This window comes from Oryzias latipes, chromosome 12, assembly GCF_002234675.1.
Source record: "Oryzias latipes chromosome 12, ASM223467v1".
NCBI classification, from domain to species: domain Eukaryota; kingdom Metazoa; phylum Chordata; class Actinopteri; order Beloniformes; family Adrianichthyidae; genus Oryzias; species Oryzias latipes.
The window spans coordinates 8305562-8321867 of NC_019870.2; the positions used below are offsets into that span (position 1 = coordinate 8305562).

The window sequence follows — 16306 nt, forward strand, 5'->3', positions numbered from 1 at the left end:
AATGGGTGTTGAGAGTTAAACCAGCTGAATTTTGATCAGTAAGGGACTCGGATTTGGTTGTGACGTAAGGGTAAGGTCCTTTCATATAGTCCTTTCATATGTGAAATTTAAAAAAAACCTGGAGCAAGATTTGCTAGGTTTGCACCACTTTGACATTTTGTTCCAAGCCTTTTCCAACTGGAGGTACATGCACTAGTATCGGGTAAGCAACAAGTCCAGTGTGAACACTGTATGCTAAAAGCGCGTTCAAGAACCCGGCTTTAGCCCGGTGTGCACGTAGCGTAAGGGAGGACCCAGCCGCCCTGCAGAGGAAACTCATTTCAGCCACTTATATCCAGGACCTTATCCTTTCAAACATAACCCAGAGCTAATGATCATAAGTGAGGCTAGGAACACAGACTGACTAGTAAATTAAAATTGTTGCTTTTCAGCTCAGCTCCTTCTTCACTACAATCTAGCAGCTGTACCTGTCGCAAGCCTTTCCTCACTTGTTACCGGTTACTTTAACTCCTCCATCTGGTACAGCAGCTCTCCACCTCCCCAGCAAAAGCAAACTACTCCCTGTCAGACTCCAACATTCATTGGAAATGGATCTGACTTACAAAGCAAGGTCCTGCTCAAGTTGTATTGAGAATAGATAGCCCTTAGTAACCCAACTATTCAAAAATTTTTGTAAACTAAAGATGCTTGTATAAATGCACTTCTATGGTTTCTAGTTTGTTTATCTTTCTTTAAAATATGAAGACAGTAAATCATGTGGAGTTTCCATCTAACAAACATATTCTGCTTTCCTGACACAGTGGAGTAGCACTGTGATTTTTATAGAGATGATCCTCCAGACATTTGGAAATCTTCTAAATGTAAACAATAATCATTTAGCTTTAAAGCCATGACAGTTAGGGTAAATACAGCATTTATTCTGAATATCTGTACACAGTCCAGGCCACAATGACAGAATCCAGAAGCAGTAGGATCGTGTAGAAAAAGTCTCATGCGTAACCTACTTGTGCTGACGTCTTGGAATACTGTACAATAAAAGAATTCCTTTTCTGAGCTGTCATAAAATACTATCAAACAAACATGTAAATCATATTTATATGGTCGAATGACCTAAATGTTTTTTGGCGTATCAGCTCATTGCCTGCTGCCACTTTGACACGGTTAATAAACCTTTTGTTCCCTGCGAGGCCTGTCAGAGACCTATGGTTTCAAATGGCTAGAACAAAACATCTGTACCTTTCACTTTGGACATTTTTACCCACTGATCTTGGCGTTCTGGTCTTGACACAGAGCTCAAATCACTCCCCAGAGCTTTAAAAGAAGCCACACTCAGGTCCATATTGGAGCTATTTCCTGTCTCTGGAGTGGGCAAAAGAGTGACCCTTAGTGACCTTCCCATATAAATGCACATGGATGCACTCTCTTAAACATATGTGCCCACTCATTTGGGAAAACACCCCCACAAAGAGTTAGCCGAGGAAGTCCCTCAGATTTGCGCTGCAGCCAGTGAGTTATAGATGCACTTAGTTGTCTGGTGCACAACATCTCATAGGAGAATAACGACTGGAAAAATATAATTATGTTTAAAAGCTTGTAATTGTCAAAAGATTTCCTTAGAAGCCTGACACAAAGCAGAATCACAATTTAGGAGTAACATGTGGAGGACTTTGAGAATGAAGGTCAGAGTAGATTTTCATCAGGTTTTTGCCATGATGTATAAAAAAGAGAACTTTCTGTGTGGAAATAATTCGAGATTAAAAGGTCACATCTGCAAACTTCTCTGTGGTGAACATTGTTTTTCTCTTCTGGGGTGGTATACGCTAAAACGAGGAAACAGAAGCTCACTGCAAAGAAGTGGAGGACAGCAATTCCAAGGACGCGACGCACAGGCCTTTATGGCCAAGATTTGTCTGTGTACCATTGAGTAGTAATGATGATAGTAATGGAGAAAGAATAATGGAGTGAAACAGAAGCACAATAATGTCTGTGAGAACATCTGCTCCTGTTCTGCACAATCACAGGAAGGGCTTTGCTTTTGCCCCATTCACTGTGACATGAGCAGAAAGCACAACAATGAGGTCATGCTTTGACAATCTTTAATGCAACTATCCAGAGAAACTTTGCTGCAGAGCAAAGTACTGAATACACGTATTGAAAGATTTGAATCGGCTATAGTCCCTGGACTAAGGAAGTGTTTTATCACATGCCTGTAACTGAATAAAGCTGTTGTTTACGGATAAGCCAGAAACAAAATAGCATGACACTTCAAAGAGATTTTTTTTTTTGCTATTTTGAGTACATTTCTGTTATAGTTTTTAAAAGAGCAATAACTAAAGTTGGTTTGTTTTAAGATGTGCTTAATAAAAAAGAAAAAAAGTGAAATTCTATTATTTCTTGTGGCAAGTATTATTTGTAATTGTCTTTTAGCAAAAGAAATCCTTAATGTAGTTACAACTGAAAACCCCCCAAAATTAGAATCAAACTAAGGTTTTAAATTAACATTTTGCATAAATTAAAAACTAAAAAAGACAATGAACAAAAAATGCTGGTACATGCAACCTGAAAGGCTATTGCACACCCTGTTGAGGTAATCTTTGCAATCATACAATCTCTGGACCTGAAAGTGAGATTTTTGCAATTATTTTGCGTCACATCTCATGAGCAAAAATGCTCCAGTTGTCTCATGCTGGAGGGGGCCTTCTTTAGACACCGTCTTTTAGAAATCCTTTTATGGATTTTTAGTTTAGATTAGGGGTTGTAGAACAACATGAACTGAACTCCTGTCTGTCTCCAGCAAATAACCTTTTTATGTTAAACTGTTCAAGTGAAAATGTATAATTGTTAATATGAACATTAACACAAGGACAAAACAAACTTTTACACTTGTTTTATACTGTAGATTTTGGTTGAAAACATCTTAGAAACTCAAAACAGTGTTTTTCTTCTTTTCTTTTAGCCTCTTAAAGATGACCCTCCTTTTCCTGTTCGGCCCCTTCTAAGTTTCTGCAGGAAGCCTCAAACAATGGTTCTGAAACTTAGCTGTGAGACACACATTTGCAACGTGCGCAGACAAACTCAACATTAAGTCACACGTTCTCATATACAGTAAAGACAAGCCTTTGTTGTTTGTCTGGCAAAAACTGTGTTAAAAAGAATCCCTTGTGGTTTAATGAGGCTTCACATTTGTGGTGACAGAGAAGTCCACGACTAAGCAGTGCAGCTGACCCAGCTTTACTTACCGTACTATTTACTGCATATTGAGATGAAACTAATTACTCAATTAAATTATTGTGGTGCCTCGATCACAGAAAGACAAAAGACATTCTTCATTTTCTACTTTTGAAGTAGAAATGTAATTTAGGCGTAATTGTCTGTGTCTCTGAAAGTCTAAAAGATAAGCCTATTGGCTATTATGGAAGCCCCTTGGCCTCTATGAAAAATAATTTTGGTCCCAAATTTCACCAGGGCATATATTTTTAATGTACAAGTCCCGAGCTTTGTTTTTATTGCTAGAAGAAAAGGGGAGAAAGTGAATCTTATATTAAAAATAAGCTAAATACTGATAATGCATTTCTTTAGTCAAAGCCAACACATTTTAACAAGGTTTCTTCACAGCTTATCAAAATGCTATGGCCAGGGTACAGTGAAGACACACCCTTCTTATTGGAGAAACTTGTTTTTATATTAAGAAGCTCCTGGTGTTAAACATTCTGTAATCAGCTAACAGTTTCCAGAAAGTTCTTTCACATTGGCAGGACTCTAGTGTTCTGGTTGTTCTGGATGAAGACAGCTTGGTACTGTCCTGAACAAATACTGGCCAGGAAGGAAAGAAAAACCCCAAAAATGTGTCTGTTGCTGCCGGTCTTCTGGCTATGACATACTGATAAGGCCCTTCACGCCGCTAAACTAGGTTTGGAAATGAGACGTTTCATGACCTTTTCGTGTTTCACGCTTCCTCAGAGTGACCTGTTTTGTTTACTGGATATTTTTATGCCTTTTATAGTCAACAATATTCATATGTATTCATTTATTTTTGACTGTTTTATCCCTTTCGGGGTCACAGGGCTGCTGGAGCTTATCCCGCCCACTTGTGGGCAAAGGCAGGGGATACCCTGGACTGGTCGCCAGCTGCAGGGCTACAATCATACATCCATTCACTCTCACACTCAGACTCACACCTAGGGACAATTTAGAGTTGCCAATTTACCTATGAACATGTTTTTGGATGGTGAGAGGAAGCAGGAGGCCCCGGAGGGAACCCATGAATGCATAGGGAGAACATGCAAACTCCTCACAGAAAGGTCCCCCATTGATGTTCTGTTCCAGGTCCCCCAGCCGGGTCTTGAACCGGGGGCCTTCTTGCTGTGATGGCAACAGCGCTAACCACCGCGCCACCGTGCAGCCCAACAATATTCATATATATATGATAATAAATTATCTTTGGTATGCAAAAGAAAGAAACATTTTTTTTTTAAATGAGTTATTTTTGCGAGCTATCTTCCTACCCTGAAGGAAGACGACTGGATCTCTGAGGCACCGGCTTTCGCTCCTTGTGGGTGTGGCCCCTTTCATGACATCAGGCCCTTTTAATTTTTTGTGAATGATGGAAGGTTTGCTAGAGATTATCAAAGTTCTGAGCATCCTGAGCCAAATCAGATCAAGCATCATGTTAGGCGACAACAAATAAAGCAACAATTGTTTAGGTTCAGAAGTGGCGGCAAGGCCATTGGTTTCCCCAAAAGCAGAGGAATAGCATTGAAATAAGCAAATCAAAATTAACTGCTACAAAACAAAAACCTGAAACACGATGTGATCTGGCAATGTACATCTGAAACTGCAGTCAAATTTACAGAGCATTAACAAACAAAAAACAGACACAGCTGGTTGGTTGCAAACTTAAACCTACTGTTCTGTGACTGAGGGAGAAAACAAATTCTAAAAACAGAACATAACTGAACAAAAGCACAACTATAGACAAGAAAATTAACGGTATAAACAACCTGCAATGAATTCTAATGTTTTATTGTTGAGTTTCACAGGCTCATGTCAGGCCATCAATACTGAGCTGACAGAATTCTAATTATAACGTTCTAAACATGTTTTCAAAGTAAGGTGTGAACGATTTCCTCACCAGTAAAAAGGGAAAGGTGCTAAAAGAGTCAAATGTAAAACCCTTTACTGCAAATCTGAGCAACTAATAATCCTGACCAGATGACTGCTCACGCTGCTCTCCTGTTGTGGTCAAAGGCCAAACCACGTTCACCCCAAAACACGAGATTTGTGGCTAAAGAAGTCAAGTGAAAACGAACGTGATGAGGGTGAATAGAGACCTCATGATCTCAATCATCATGGTTGCACAGCAGGAGCTCAGCCACAGCTGGGTTAAACGCGCACACATGCACACGCTGAGCAGAAGCTTGGGGCCTGAACTAGACTTTTAGAGTCCCTTAGAGTTCTTGAACTCATCAAAACTAGTCTGTCAGTGCCAGTGTTCAGGCTGAGGTCTCTCATTGTTTTGTCACGAGAATTCATCAACAAAAAGCCAACTTGCAGTAAAGTCAAAGCCCCTCTGCCTTTTCTTTGATTGAAGCATGATGTTCATGCAGGATGTCATCGAATATGCAGTTCTCCATTTCACTGTTGCTACATGTAGGGTCGTGTTTCTGATACGGGTGTGTTATCAATTTTGCTGACGCTGTTGACTTTACTGTGTCTGACAGAATGCCAATAAAAACACCCAGCAGTTCCAGGGGACTCCACTTTGAAGGGTAAGGTTAAGCCTTTAAAAAAAAACATGTTCGGTGTCATGGCATCCATTTAAAACAGCAACTGTCTCACTGCACTAAAACCAGGCGATGGATAATGAACTCACCGTTTAATAGTTACAACACTAGACAGCCCATATCACTGTGAGACAGTCAGACCTAAACTTTATTTCCTGAAATAACATGGGTTTCAACAAAGACGTGTCATTTCGTTGATGAACGTGAAATATGAGCAAAATACTGCTTACAATAGTCTTTTGTAAGTTTTTTTGTATATCCACCCGTCCATTTTCAGAACCGCTTTCGGGGTCACAGTGTTGTTGGAGCCCATCCTAAATTGTTTGGCAACGGTGAGATACACCCTGGATAGGTCACCAGTCTGTGGCAGGTGTTTTGTACATCAACAATTTAACAAGTTTGTTCAAAAAGTAGAAATTCTTTTTAAAAAGTCCAAATAGCCAATTTTGTGTCGAGAACGTTTTTAAAATACTTTAAAATTCATAGGGGATGGATAAAAGGCAACCTTTTTAAGAATCTGGTAAAACAAAAACAAAAATTCAAAAACCCATTGGGAGGTTAGCAGGGATTACTTTAAACCAAAAAAAAATACTAGACAAAACAAACTCATCTGAAATTCTAAAAGGTATGTTTTTATCAATGCTGCATATGAAGATTTGCAACTAAAGACACTGATTGTAGTATCTCACAAAATAAAACATTTGAATGAATTTTCTTTGTCTGTAGGGATGTGGTGTCATTACTTGAAAGTAAAAAGTGCATTTGGCTCTGTCTTCAGTTTGTGGGTGGGCTCCTGGGAAGCTGAAAATGTCAAGATGCATGCTGTTTTACACATGGAGCATGGACAACTATGTCTTGTTTGAAAGTATGAACATCCTGTGTCTGCACTGTCAGATGTCACACAAGAAAAATGTCCAAATAAATCATTAAGGCATTGAAGATGTTAAACTATTAACAGAATATCTTCCAATCCTTTAGCAGGCCAAAAGAAATCCAATGATATTAAACCAAATTTCCTGTGCACGACACTATTGTCTGGGGAACATTTTGGATAGATATCACATTCCTGTCATTGTTAGCCAGTCTGAATTTAAAAAATGGGTTCAAACTTTGGACTTCATCAACAATGCAGCTTTTTAGGGGACAGAGGAAAACAAATAATCCAGAGGCAAGTTAGCTGCTCTGTGGGGGTGAGAACTAAATCTCAACGTCAACATGACTCCACAGCTGAATTACAAGTATGGAACGTTTGACAGGAAATATGGCTATGGAGTTTTATTATTTTGTAAATAGTAAAAAATAATATTGAAAAGTAATTTTAAGGAGTTAATGTCTGCTTTTCCTTCTGCTTTGGGAAAATGCAAATAATTGAAAAATTAATTGGCTGATTTTAAAACAGTGTTTCACCACTGTTGTTAGATATGTCTGTTTATCCGAGAAAACCTGGATTTTTAAAAAGAAAAACACACTTTTTTATACTTGAGATTGACATTAACCAAGATTAAGGGTAGATTAACTATTTATCCACAAAATCCTGAATATTACCTATTTACTAAGCGTGTCTCAGTAAACCAGGAAGTGCTGTCCTTGCAGTCATTGTCCATCATCAGAAAGTTGTTTGCTGTTGTTGTTTCCAGCTTTTGCCACAAATAATTATTTTGCAAAAAGCAGATTTTTCTGTCAGAATTGGGATTTTCCTAATCCTCTACTGTGTTGTCAAAAGCAATGTTTTTGATAAGTGTGGACTTTACTCCAGTTTTCTCCAGAAAGCAGATCATAACTCAGCTGCTTCAGCACATGCAAATGCACCCATTGAATGCATATAAAAATGTCCATCTTTACAACAAAAACAAACCCCCTCTCAGCCTGGTTTAAGTCTGTTTCTCTGAAGATGAGGGCTATTACCATGAGGGGTCTTTAGTCTGGGAAAAGCTGGGCTATGTGTGTCAGAGTGGCCTTCACATCAACAAATTACTCAACAGAACGTTACCTTGCCATGATTGTTATTTTTTTCCGTCAAGGTGGTGAACAATGGCAGAAAACCACAGACGTCCGGAGATCTGAATGCAAACATGTGTAAAAACATATAAAGTCTCAGTGTTGCATGACCGTTCTCAACAAGATGAATTAACTATCCTTATAACGGGAGAGCAGGGGACTCTGGTGGGTCTTTGACTGAAAACCAGTGGTCGAACTGCAACTGAAACTGCATTGCTGTTGACAGAGTCAGAGGGTCCCGACCCCACAGTGAACTTCAGTGAAGCAAGGCAGCAGATTCTGTCTGACACTCTGAAACAAGATACTGATGACACCTCCAATTACTGCTCACATGCTTTAGATTGATGTTTTCATCTGACCAGGTAGTGATAGCTGGGGTACTTTGAAGATAAGACACTGGGCTCACCACTGGTTCAAACTTTGCAGTCTTTACATCCCACTCCAATCATCTTTGATCTATTTAAAAAGCGTTCACTGTTTTTTTAAAATCATGATTATGCTGATATTAGCCCAAATCAAAAACCCAGATCATTTTCTAAGACAGTTTCTGCAGAGCGACACTGGTTCAAAAGAAATTCACCTCTAAGGTGTGGGTGGAACTGCTGGCATGGAGAAAGCCTGCCCCATTTCCCATCATCCCTCTGTTTACACATTCTTTTGATAGCTTGCAGAAGGAGTGGGCGATCCTGGGGATTTGGGTATTGATCCTATACCAAATAATTACAAGTACAACCCATTTAAGATCATCTAGATATAATTTAATGTACACCCTTTTTTTTTTACTGAGCCAATAAGACAGAATTCTTTTTCAAGTAATGCAGAGAAACATGACAAATTAACATGTTGTCACTAAAGAAAAATCTGAAAAGAAGGATCTGCTTTGTTTCACTGATCTGTCACAGGACTCAGTCTTTTCTCCCTGGAATGCAACCTAAGTGGCTTTGATGTGATTCCTCCAAGCAGCCTATTTGCTACTAGCGCCAAGAGGGGACTTTCCAGGACTAAGGTGCCCATTTTCTGTAACACAACAGAACCAGAACGTCTCTATTTAGCTATAAAGTAATCAGCAGCTCTGGAATATAAATCCTGACAGCATACATAGAAAGGACTGCCAACTGTTGTGTTCTTTAAAGACCCTCCTCACTGAAAATGATGTTTTTGGTGTTTTTCACATTTTCTTGCAACATTTTTCTGATGATGGAGGACATATAATAGTAACATTAAATTCAAAATTGCACTCCTGAATTCCTCTTTATTCAAATTGTTCTGAATCAGGAGCAGACGAAAAAACAAAAAAAAGAACACTTTTGTGATGTTTAAATACACTGGGTGGGCCACAAGCCACAAGGGGGGCAGGGTTGCATCAACAGTCCCGCCCACAACTCATAGTTCCGATGAACTACGACCACTCTGCAGAAACTGTGTCATAGAAAATGACCTGTGTTTTTAAATTTGGCTAAAAACGGCAAAATCACAATTAAAAGACTATGGGAAACACTTTTAAAAATAAATTAAAGATAATTGGAGTGGAACTTTAACTTGAAGACTTAATAGATTTTACACTCTTAAACTGTAAATATGCTTCTTTTTAATTAACTTGTATATTATAATATATCAAAAATAAGCCTGATATGCAAAGTTACCTGGGTTTTTTGGAAGAAAAATATTTGTAAAATGCTTGGTCCTTTTAATTGAAATGTGTTACATTTTGAGAGTAAAGAAGGCTTGTTCATTCTTTTCTTTTCTTTTTTTTGCCTTATTTAGTTCTTACAACATGCAGAGTAAACTTTTCATGTCTTCATGTGAGCTCTTTATAAAGAAGGAAAGGTCTGACGTCTCAGTTGTTTATCTTCATTATCTGGTAACGGAGTAGGTGATCTCAGTTTAAGGACATAATTTATACAAAACTTTATTTATTGTCATAAACTCCATAGATGGTGACCACAAATGCTTAGACAACACTGTTTTGCAAACTGCTACATAAAAGAACTTCAGAGTAAACTTTGAGCAATCTCAAGCCTAAGATGGCCATATTTGGTTGAGAAGGTGGAGCGTGAGAGTGTGTACTCTTAAATATTCTAAACTAAACTACATAGTTTGGATTAGAGGACTGAATCTGGTTTATGACACAAAAACAGACATTTATATATACATATATATATATATATAAAAAATGCACAGACATTGCTTTCCATCTAAATCTGATGTAGTTCTCCCATTTTCTTAGGTCTTTATGGGAAGTATTTGTTATTGGAAAATGACTTGTGTAAGTTTACACAGGTACACTTCACAGGAAATCAAAGACTTTCCTCAAGAATAAAAAATCAAAACTGACTAGTGCTTCACATTTGAAGCTCTTTCTGTTGTTGTTTTTCTTCACCAATAAAACTGTGTCTGCTTTAATGACTATCCACTTATTAGATTAAGAATGATTTACCATTTAAGGTTGTCAATTTTGTCCCCAGTACCACTCAGAGTGTATTTTCCTCATAGTGATGTGAACTCTACACAGTCCTATAACATCCTTACAGTAAATGGCTTTCGCTAAATATGATGGATTGTTATTAGTGGAGGAGAAACGATGCTTAATACTCAACCTTCGCATAAAAATACTGTCTGTTTTAATGTAATTACCAGGCGCACTTATAAGGAATTCAATGAAATAAATTGCTCTTGGTAATTTTTTTTGCCATTTGTCACTCTTTACAAATAGTGGTGCTTTCTGCAGACTGTTGTCTTTAAAGGCGTTTCCTTTACAAACCTAAGTGTTTTTTTGTTTCCTGGTATTTTTTGATAAAGTTAGACAAATCTAATAAATAAGTCTTAAAGATGCAGTGAGCTTTAGCTATTTGTGCATTGCAGTCCATAATCTATATTTCACGGAGAAGATTAAGGAGACAGAACAGAAAAACGCATTAGCATAGACCTACATGGTCTAATAGAGGAATATAGCATGTCAAAGTGAAAGGCGATGCGAGACGGAAGGATCAAACATGAAAACATAGATTGCCATTAGTGCTCCACATTGTTATCAGCAGAAAAACAGGAGTGGACTGAGGCATTTTGGAGGATGAGGAAAGGGGGTAGATGGGTGGGGAGGTGCATTTAGTGCATTGAAACTAATCAGAGTCTTCCTGAGTCTCAGCTGGGGATGTCTGTACGGTTGAAGACAGGAAAGACTCCTGTAAACTGTCTCATTTGATGGGTGTTTCTGAGATCCAGTTCTGGGCAGATGGGCTCCTCTGTTGACATTAAAAGTGTAGCTGTGTTGTGTTTGCTGATTCCATGTTCTGTTTAATCTTCATTTTCTTCCTAATGATATGTCCCCAAAGACATTTAAATAGGTTGTACTGTCATTTTGCACAGAAGCTTTTTATTTTGCCTCTCATGTTCAGTAGTAAGATGTACACATAATAATAATTCAATAAAAATAACCACTTTAAGAAATGGACATAAGTTTTTCTTTTTTACTCAAACAACCCAAGGCCAGCAATCAACATGGTTATTTAAGAAAGTCAACAAATTAAAACCCAGCTAAGAAAAAAAGCCTCTTGGACCTTACAAAGGAATAGAACAAGACTAGTGGTTGTTCGTTTAAAACAATATGAAGGAAGAAATCAAGTTTTATCATTGATTTTATGAAAGCACTTCAGTGGCTCTTGTGAAGCGTTATACAAATAAAGTTTGATTGATTCAGGTTTTTCCATACAGACAAAAGAAACCTCCCTAAAGGAAGCCTGTCTTTATTTTTTTCTGATATTTTAGCTAAATATCTTGCTAAAGTGTTAGATTTTTATTTTAAAAAAGAAAAAAGTTTGGCGGGAAGATCAGAATTTCAAAAGGTTTTTATCATGACCTTACAATTGTTGCTCACCCCCTCAAAATAACAATGGTACAGTTTAAGGCAAATCAAAACATGGTTCTCTTTTGTAGGACTTGTTAAAAAAATCTGTGGTATAACTCTCAAAATGCAGGAACCCATACTTGGTGGCAGAAACGTAAACATTTAAATTCCCATGCTGATCTTTTGATTTATTTTCCCAGTGGTAATTTAGTCACGATTGTCGTTTTAAGGCAAACCTGCTTTGTTTTCGGGACATCAATTCTGCAGAGCTGCAGCAGTACATTAGATTTACCTCTGAGTTGTGGGCGGGGCTGTTGGCTCGGAGCAACTCCGCCCTCAGAGCGGAGCAGAGAGCTTGTGGCCAGCCCAGCATATTCTCTACGACACAAATGAGCTCTTTTGCAAACGGCATTTTTTCATTTGCTCCCAAAAAGCATACTCACAACAGCCATTTTTAGCTTAATTTTCTTTATGTCCTCCATCATAAAAAAATATCACAAGAGCATGTTAAAAACACAATTTTCATCAGTGTGGGTCTTAAAAAATAAACTTATGGTAAGCTAAAACCTATGGAGCAAAAAATGGGATGACAACACAGATGACCTCTTAATAAAAAAACCGAAAACCCAGACACTTAAATACACTGAGGGTCATTATCACAAATAAAGACAGCTGTGGGTGATTTACAACCTGAACTGAGTATGACTGACACGGGAAAACAGAACATGTCAAAAACTAAAGAAACCTTCACTGAAAATCCAAACTAGAGTGCACAATCCTCACAGGTCTACTATTCAGCTGCGGCCTGTTTTTTCTTCTCTCTAGAAAATGACCAATAATGAGAATACCAGCCAAGACAGAGCAAAAGTGTCCATAGTTAGTCAATGACTTCTGTGTTTGAGGGTGAGTACTTTTATTGGAGGATTATGGGTAAATCTGTGCAAATACCGCAGGGGTGTAGTAAAAGTGAGCAGGCTTACTGAGTGAATGTTCATTGGGAAAGCTGCTCTTTGCATCAGGTACTATTACACTCACATCTATGATTGGAATCAATGATCTAACTTCAGGTGTGGTGAATATTATCCGCTATCCTCCTGTCATAATACCCAAGTGATCCTTCCTGGATTTTTGTGATCACGCTCCAGATGTCTGGATGTGACTGACCGGTCTCAGAAGAACGTGTGTTGTCAACTTGCAAAACCTCAAAAATTGCCTGATATGTCAAAGTAATGCATCTGTACAGCAACTCTCTCTTGATTTAGAGAAGCATTATAGAATTTAGGATGGGAGAAGCCAAGTATTGTTGAAGACAATGTGGCAAAACCTTTACTAATCTAGCATTCATATGTCATATCACCATACAGATCCACAGTAAATTCAATGAAAATCAGTTTAATATAGCATAATTACTCAAATTTTAATTGTCACTGGTTTAAGTTTCAGGTGGTTTCTGTGGTTGGAATTGAAGTTTTCCTTAATGGTCCCAACATGGGCAGCAATCTTACTTTCTTTTGTAAACAAGAAGTTTGAAGAAAAAAAATCAAGCACCAATCCAGAGACATGAGGTCATTATAGTCCCAGAAAAACATTTTTGGCATATTTTATGGCACTTTGGTTTATTAACTCCTAAAGAAGACGTTTTGCCCAAATTTGTCTTCTACTTTTTGTGTGTGGAACTGGAATGACAAATAAGAAACATTCTTTAAATGTGACAGCTTGCACGGATGTTGAAAGTCTGTGACATATTACACTGAGTGACCCCAACTCTCAACACCAAACCCCAGCTGCTGAGTGAACCTGCTCCCCGGAGGGAAATTTCAATGGATGGTTGAGTGCCAAAGGGTAATTTGACTAATTTTATCAGGGAGCATGAACAGCACTGTTGATGTTTACAAAAAAGTAACATTTCTTTCCTCAGGGAAATGTTTTTTTTTTTTTTTTAAATGTTCTCAGTCACTACATGTCTGCCTGAAGTTCAGCACTAAAGTTAAATTTTGATCATTTGTTTCATTTACTTATGTAACTTTTCGGGTAAGAAAGTATACCAGTTATATTGCACCATACTACTTTTTCTAGAAGAAAAACAACTATGAAAATATATGAGAAGAAACATAACGTGTACTTGATTGTATTAATTTTAAGATTTTTTTAAAAGTTCTATTGAACGTTGTTTTAATGAATCATATTTCCTTCTTTTAAGAAATTATATAAAGTGAAAACATTACATTTATAAATTTTTCAAAATAAAATGTCCTAAAGTGGGATTTTTGTTTGTATTTATAATTTTTTTCTGAAAAACTTCAGAAAAGTAAATGATTGCATTCATGTATTCTTATTACTTAAACTTTTTAAAAAATGTGGTATTTATGGTGCGTTTTTATTTATGAAGAACATAATGCTGCTTTTATCTCATTATAGGTTCCTGTAACGTTTGAATAAACCATTTGTGATTTGTTTGAAAAGACAGCAATAAATAAAACACATTTAAGGAAGTACATCCCAGTTTTATAGAATTTTTTTCATTTTTATACATTTCATTTAAAAATATTTTAACTTATATGAGTATTATTTTGTTTGAGAGTATTTCTATATCCCTATGTGCGTTTGTGATATGTGAACACCCCTGTTCAGTGCACAGCTCTAAGCAAGTCCTCTGTAAGTAAGATGCGACCCTTTTACGCAGTGATTGTCTGCGTTCGTCTCCAGACGTCCTTCTCATTTTCTGAATGTTACATTTCACCCCCCTCCGGCGGACCCTCCCCTGGAACTTATATGGTCTTGTGAGCTGTGAAGTTCTGCAGCCCGCCCCCCTCACATCAGATCTTAATGTCAGTGCGCTGTGCTGAGCGGGCGCGACGTGGAGCAGCATCGGGACTTTGGTTTCTACAGCGCGGATGCTGAAGCTCTGGAGATGTCTTTTGTCCTTGCAGATCTTTTAACAAACTCCTAGAGGATCCGCGTTTTAGGCTGACAGCGGCTTCATAAAATCTGTGGAATTAATACGACGCGAGAGGGAAAGGCAGCGCGCGTCAGTCAGGATGCTCCGGTTCAGCCCGCGTCTCACGTTGACAGCAGTCATACATTTGGGTAAGTAGAGTCTTAGAGGGAGCTGGTCGATTTTATTTGACAGGAGGGCAACTTTGCGCATGCAGCCTGAATCGATCAGGCAGCTAAAAGCATCCTGCATCTTTTAGATGTCATCCCGGCTGCCTGCGCGCACATCAACAGTCGGTGGCACCGCAGTCGTCCGTCAAACTGTCTCTAACTGTCTGAGGCAAACAGCAGTTTGGTGTTTAGAAAGTCTGCATCACAAAAACTCACATTACAGGAGCTCAGGCGTGAAATTATCTTAAAATTTGTTTGAAACTACATGGATGTGTATGGATGAGGAAACCCCATCATCTGTTCTGCTTCCAGATGACGAAAAGTGCTCCATTCACTTTGATAAAAACACGAAATAAAAGTTTGTTTTTTGGCAAAGACAAAGCAGATGGAGGAAGCAGGCTCCCTTAATTCTTAGATTCCTTTGCTTACATGTGATTCTGGCTTGTGATGGTCATTAGAAAATTGAGTTAAAGATAAATGGAGTGAGTCTGTGTGACCTTATCATTCAAGGATCATCCACACTTTTAATGATGAATCAGCAGTGAAAGATTGTTGGATTTACTCTAAAAAAGTACTTTAATAATAATATATGACTGACATGGAGACAGGTACAGGGAGATCCAACTGATGTGTACATTTTGCACAAAGCCAGTGCAAAAACTGAGCCGTTTTGTTTCTCTGCATCACGGCTGTACACAAAACAGTTGTCTCTTTTAAAAAAGGTCTTTGGTGGGCTATTGTTCACTTTCCATACGTTAATTAGTGGTGCAATTTAGCTTAAAATGTCAATGGCAATTTAATGTTTTAGATAAAACTGGTTATAACCAACATTTTGCTGGTACCATGTGCAAATTGTATTGACAGCCCTTATTCTCGGGAAAATCTGACAGAAGATGGGGCAACAGGTGGTTTGAGTTTGGCATTGCATAGGATAGAAGGACATCTGGCTTCAATAAGTATGTGCTTGACTGGAGTAGCAGTAACTAGAATGGCAGTGAACATGTGATACTATGGGCACTTACACAATTAAGGTTGTTTAGTGCGAACTTGATTTTGATTCTTTTAAGTGATATGCTTTTTTTTGGTCAGGTGTGAAAACTCAGTTGAACTCTGTTGTTGTTACGGCTGGTCAGAGAGGATAAACCCAGAAGCAGGAAGACTCAAACAAATCCATAAAGTTTTAAGCTTTTACTTGGCCCAAACAAGACCCAAACAGAGAAGATGCTCCAACACAAAACACAGAGAGAACAAAACTTAAATAGGAAGCAACATGATTGCAGGCAGCTGTGATCAATTAGTGAGGGACCACAGCTAACCTGCCAGAAATGCAACCAAAAGAAACACCACTAGAGGGCAACCATAACATAACCCCCCACACTAAGTCCGGCTTCTAGACGGACGACATGGTTGATCAGGATGGTCCCGATGAAAGCGATCAATTAGATCCGGGTCCAGAACATGACGTCCCGGAACCCACTGTCGATCGGCAGGACCGTACCCCTCCCAATCCACGAGGTATTGGATTCCCCGACCAACCCTTCTAGAGGCGAGAAGACTGCTGATGGTATAGACTGGT

The 16306-nt window shown here is 38.3% G+C and overlaps 1 protein-coding gene across 1 annotated transcript in view; it reads left to right on the top strand.

Moving 5' to 3' along the window:
• The first annotated feature begins 14444 nt into the window (after positions 1 to 14444).
• The window catches only part of itga1 (integrin subunit alpha 1), a 61021-nt gene continuing 59159 nt past the window's right edge, over positions 14445 to 16306 (top strand). The window contains exon 1 of the mRNA XM_023960678.1: positions 14445 to 14712. Coding sequence (XP_023816446.1) covers positions 14664 to 14712 — 49 coding nt within the window. The 5' untranslated portion in view covers positions 14445 to 14663. The remainder of the gene's footprint in view (positions 14713 to 16306) is intronic.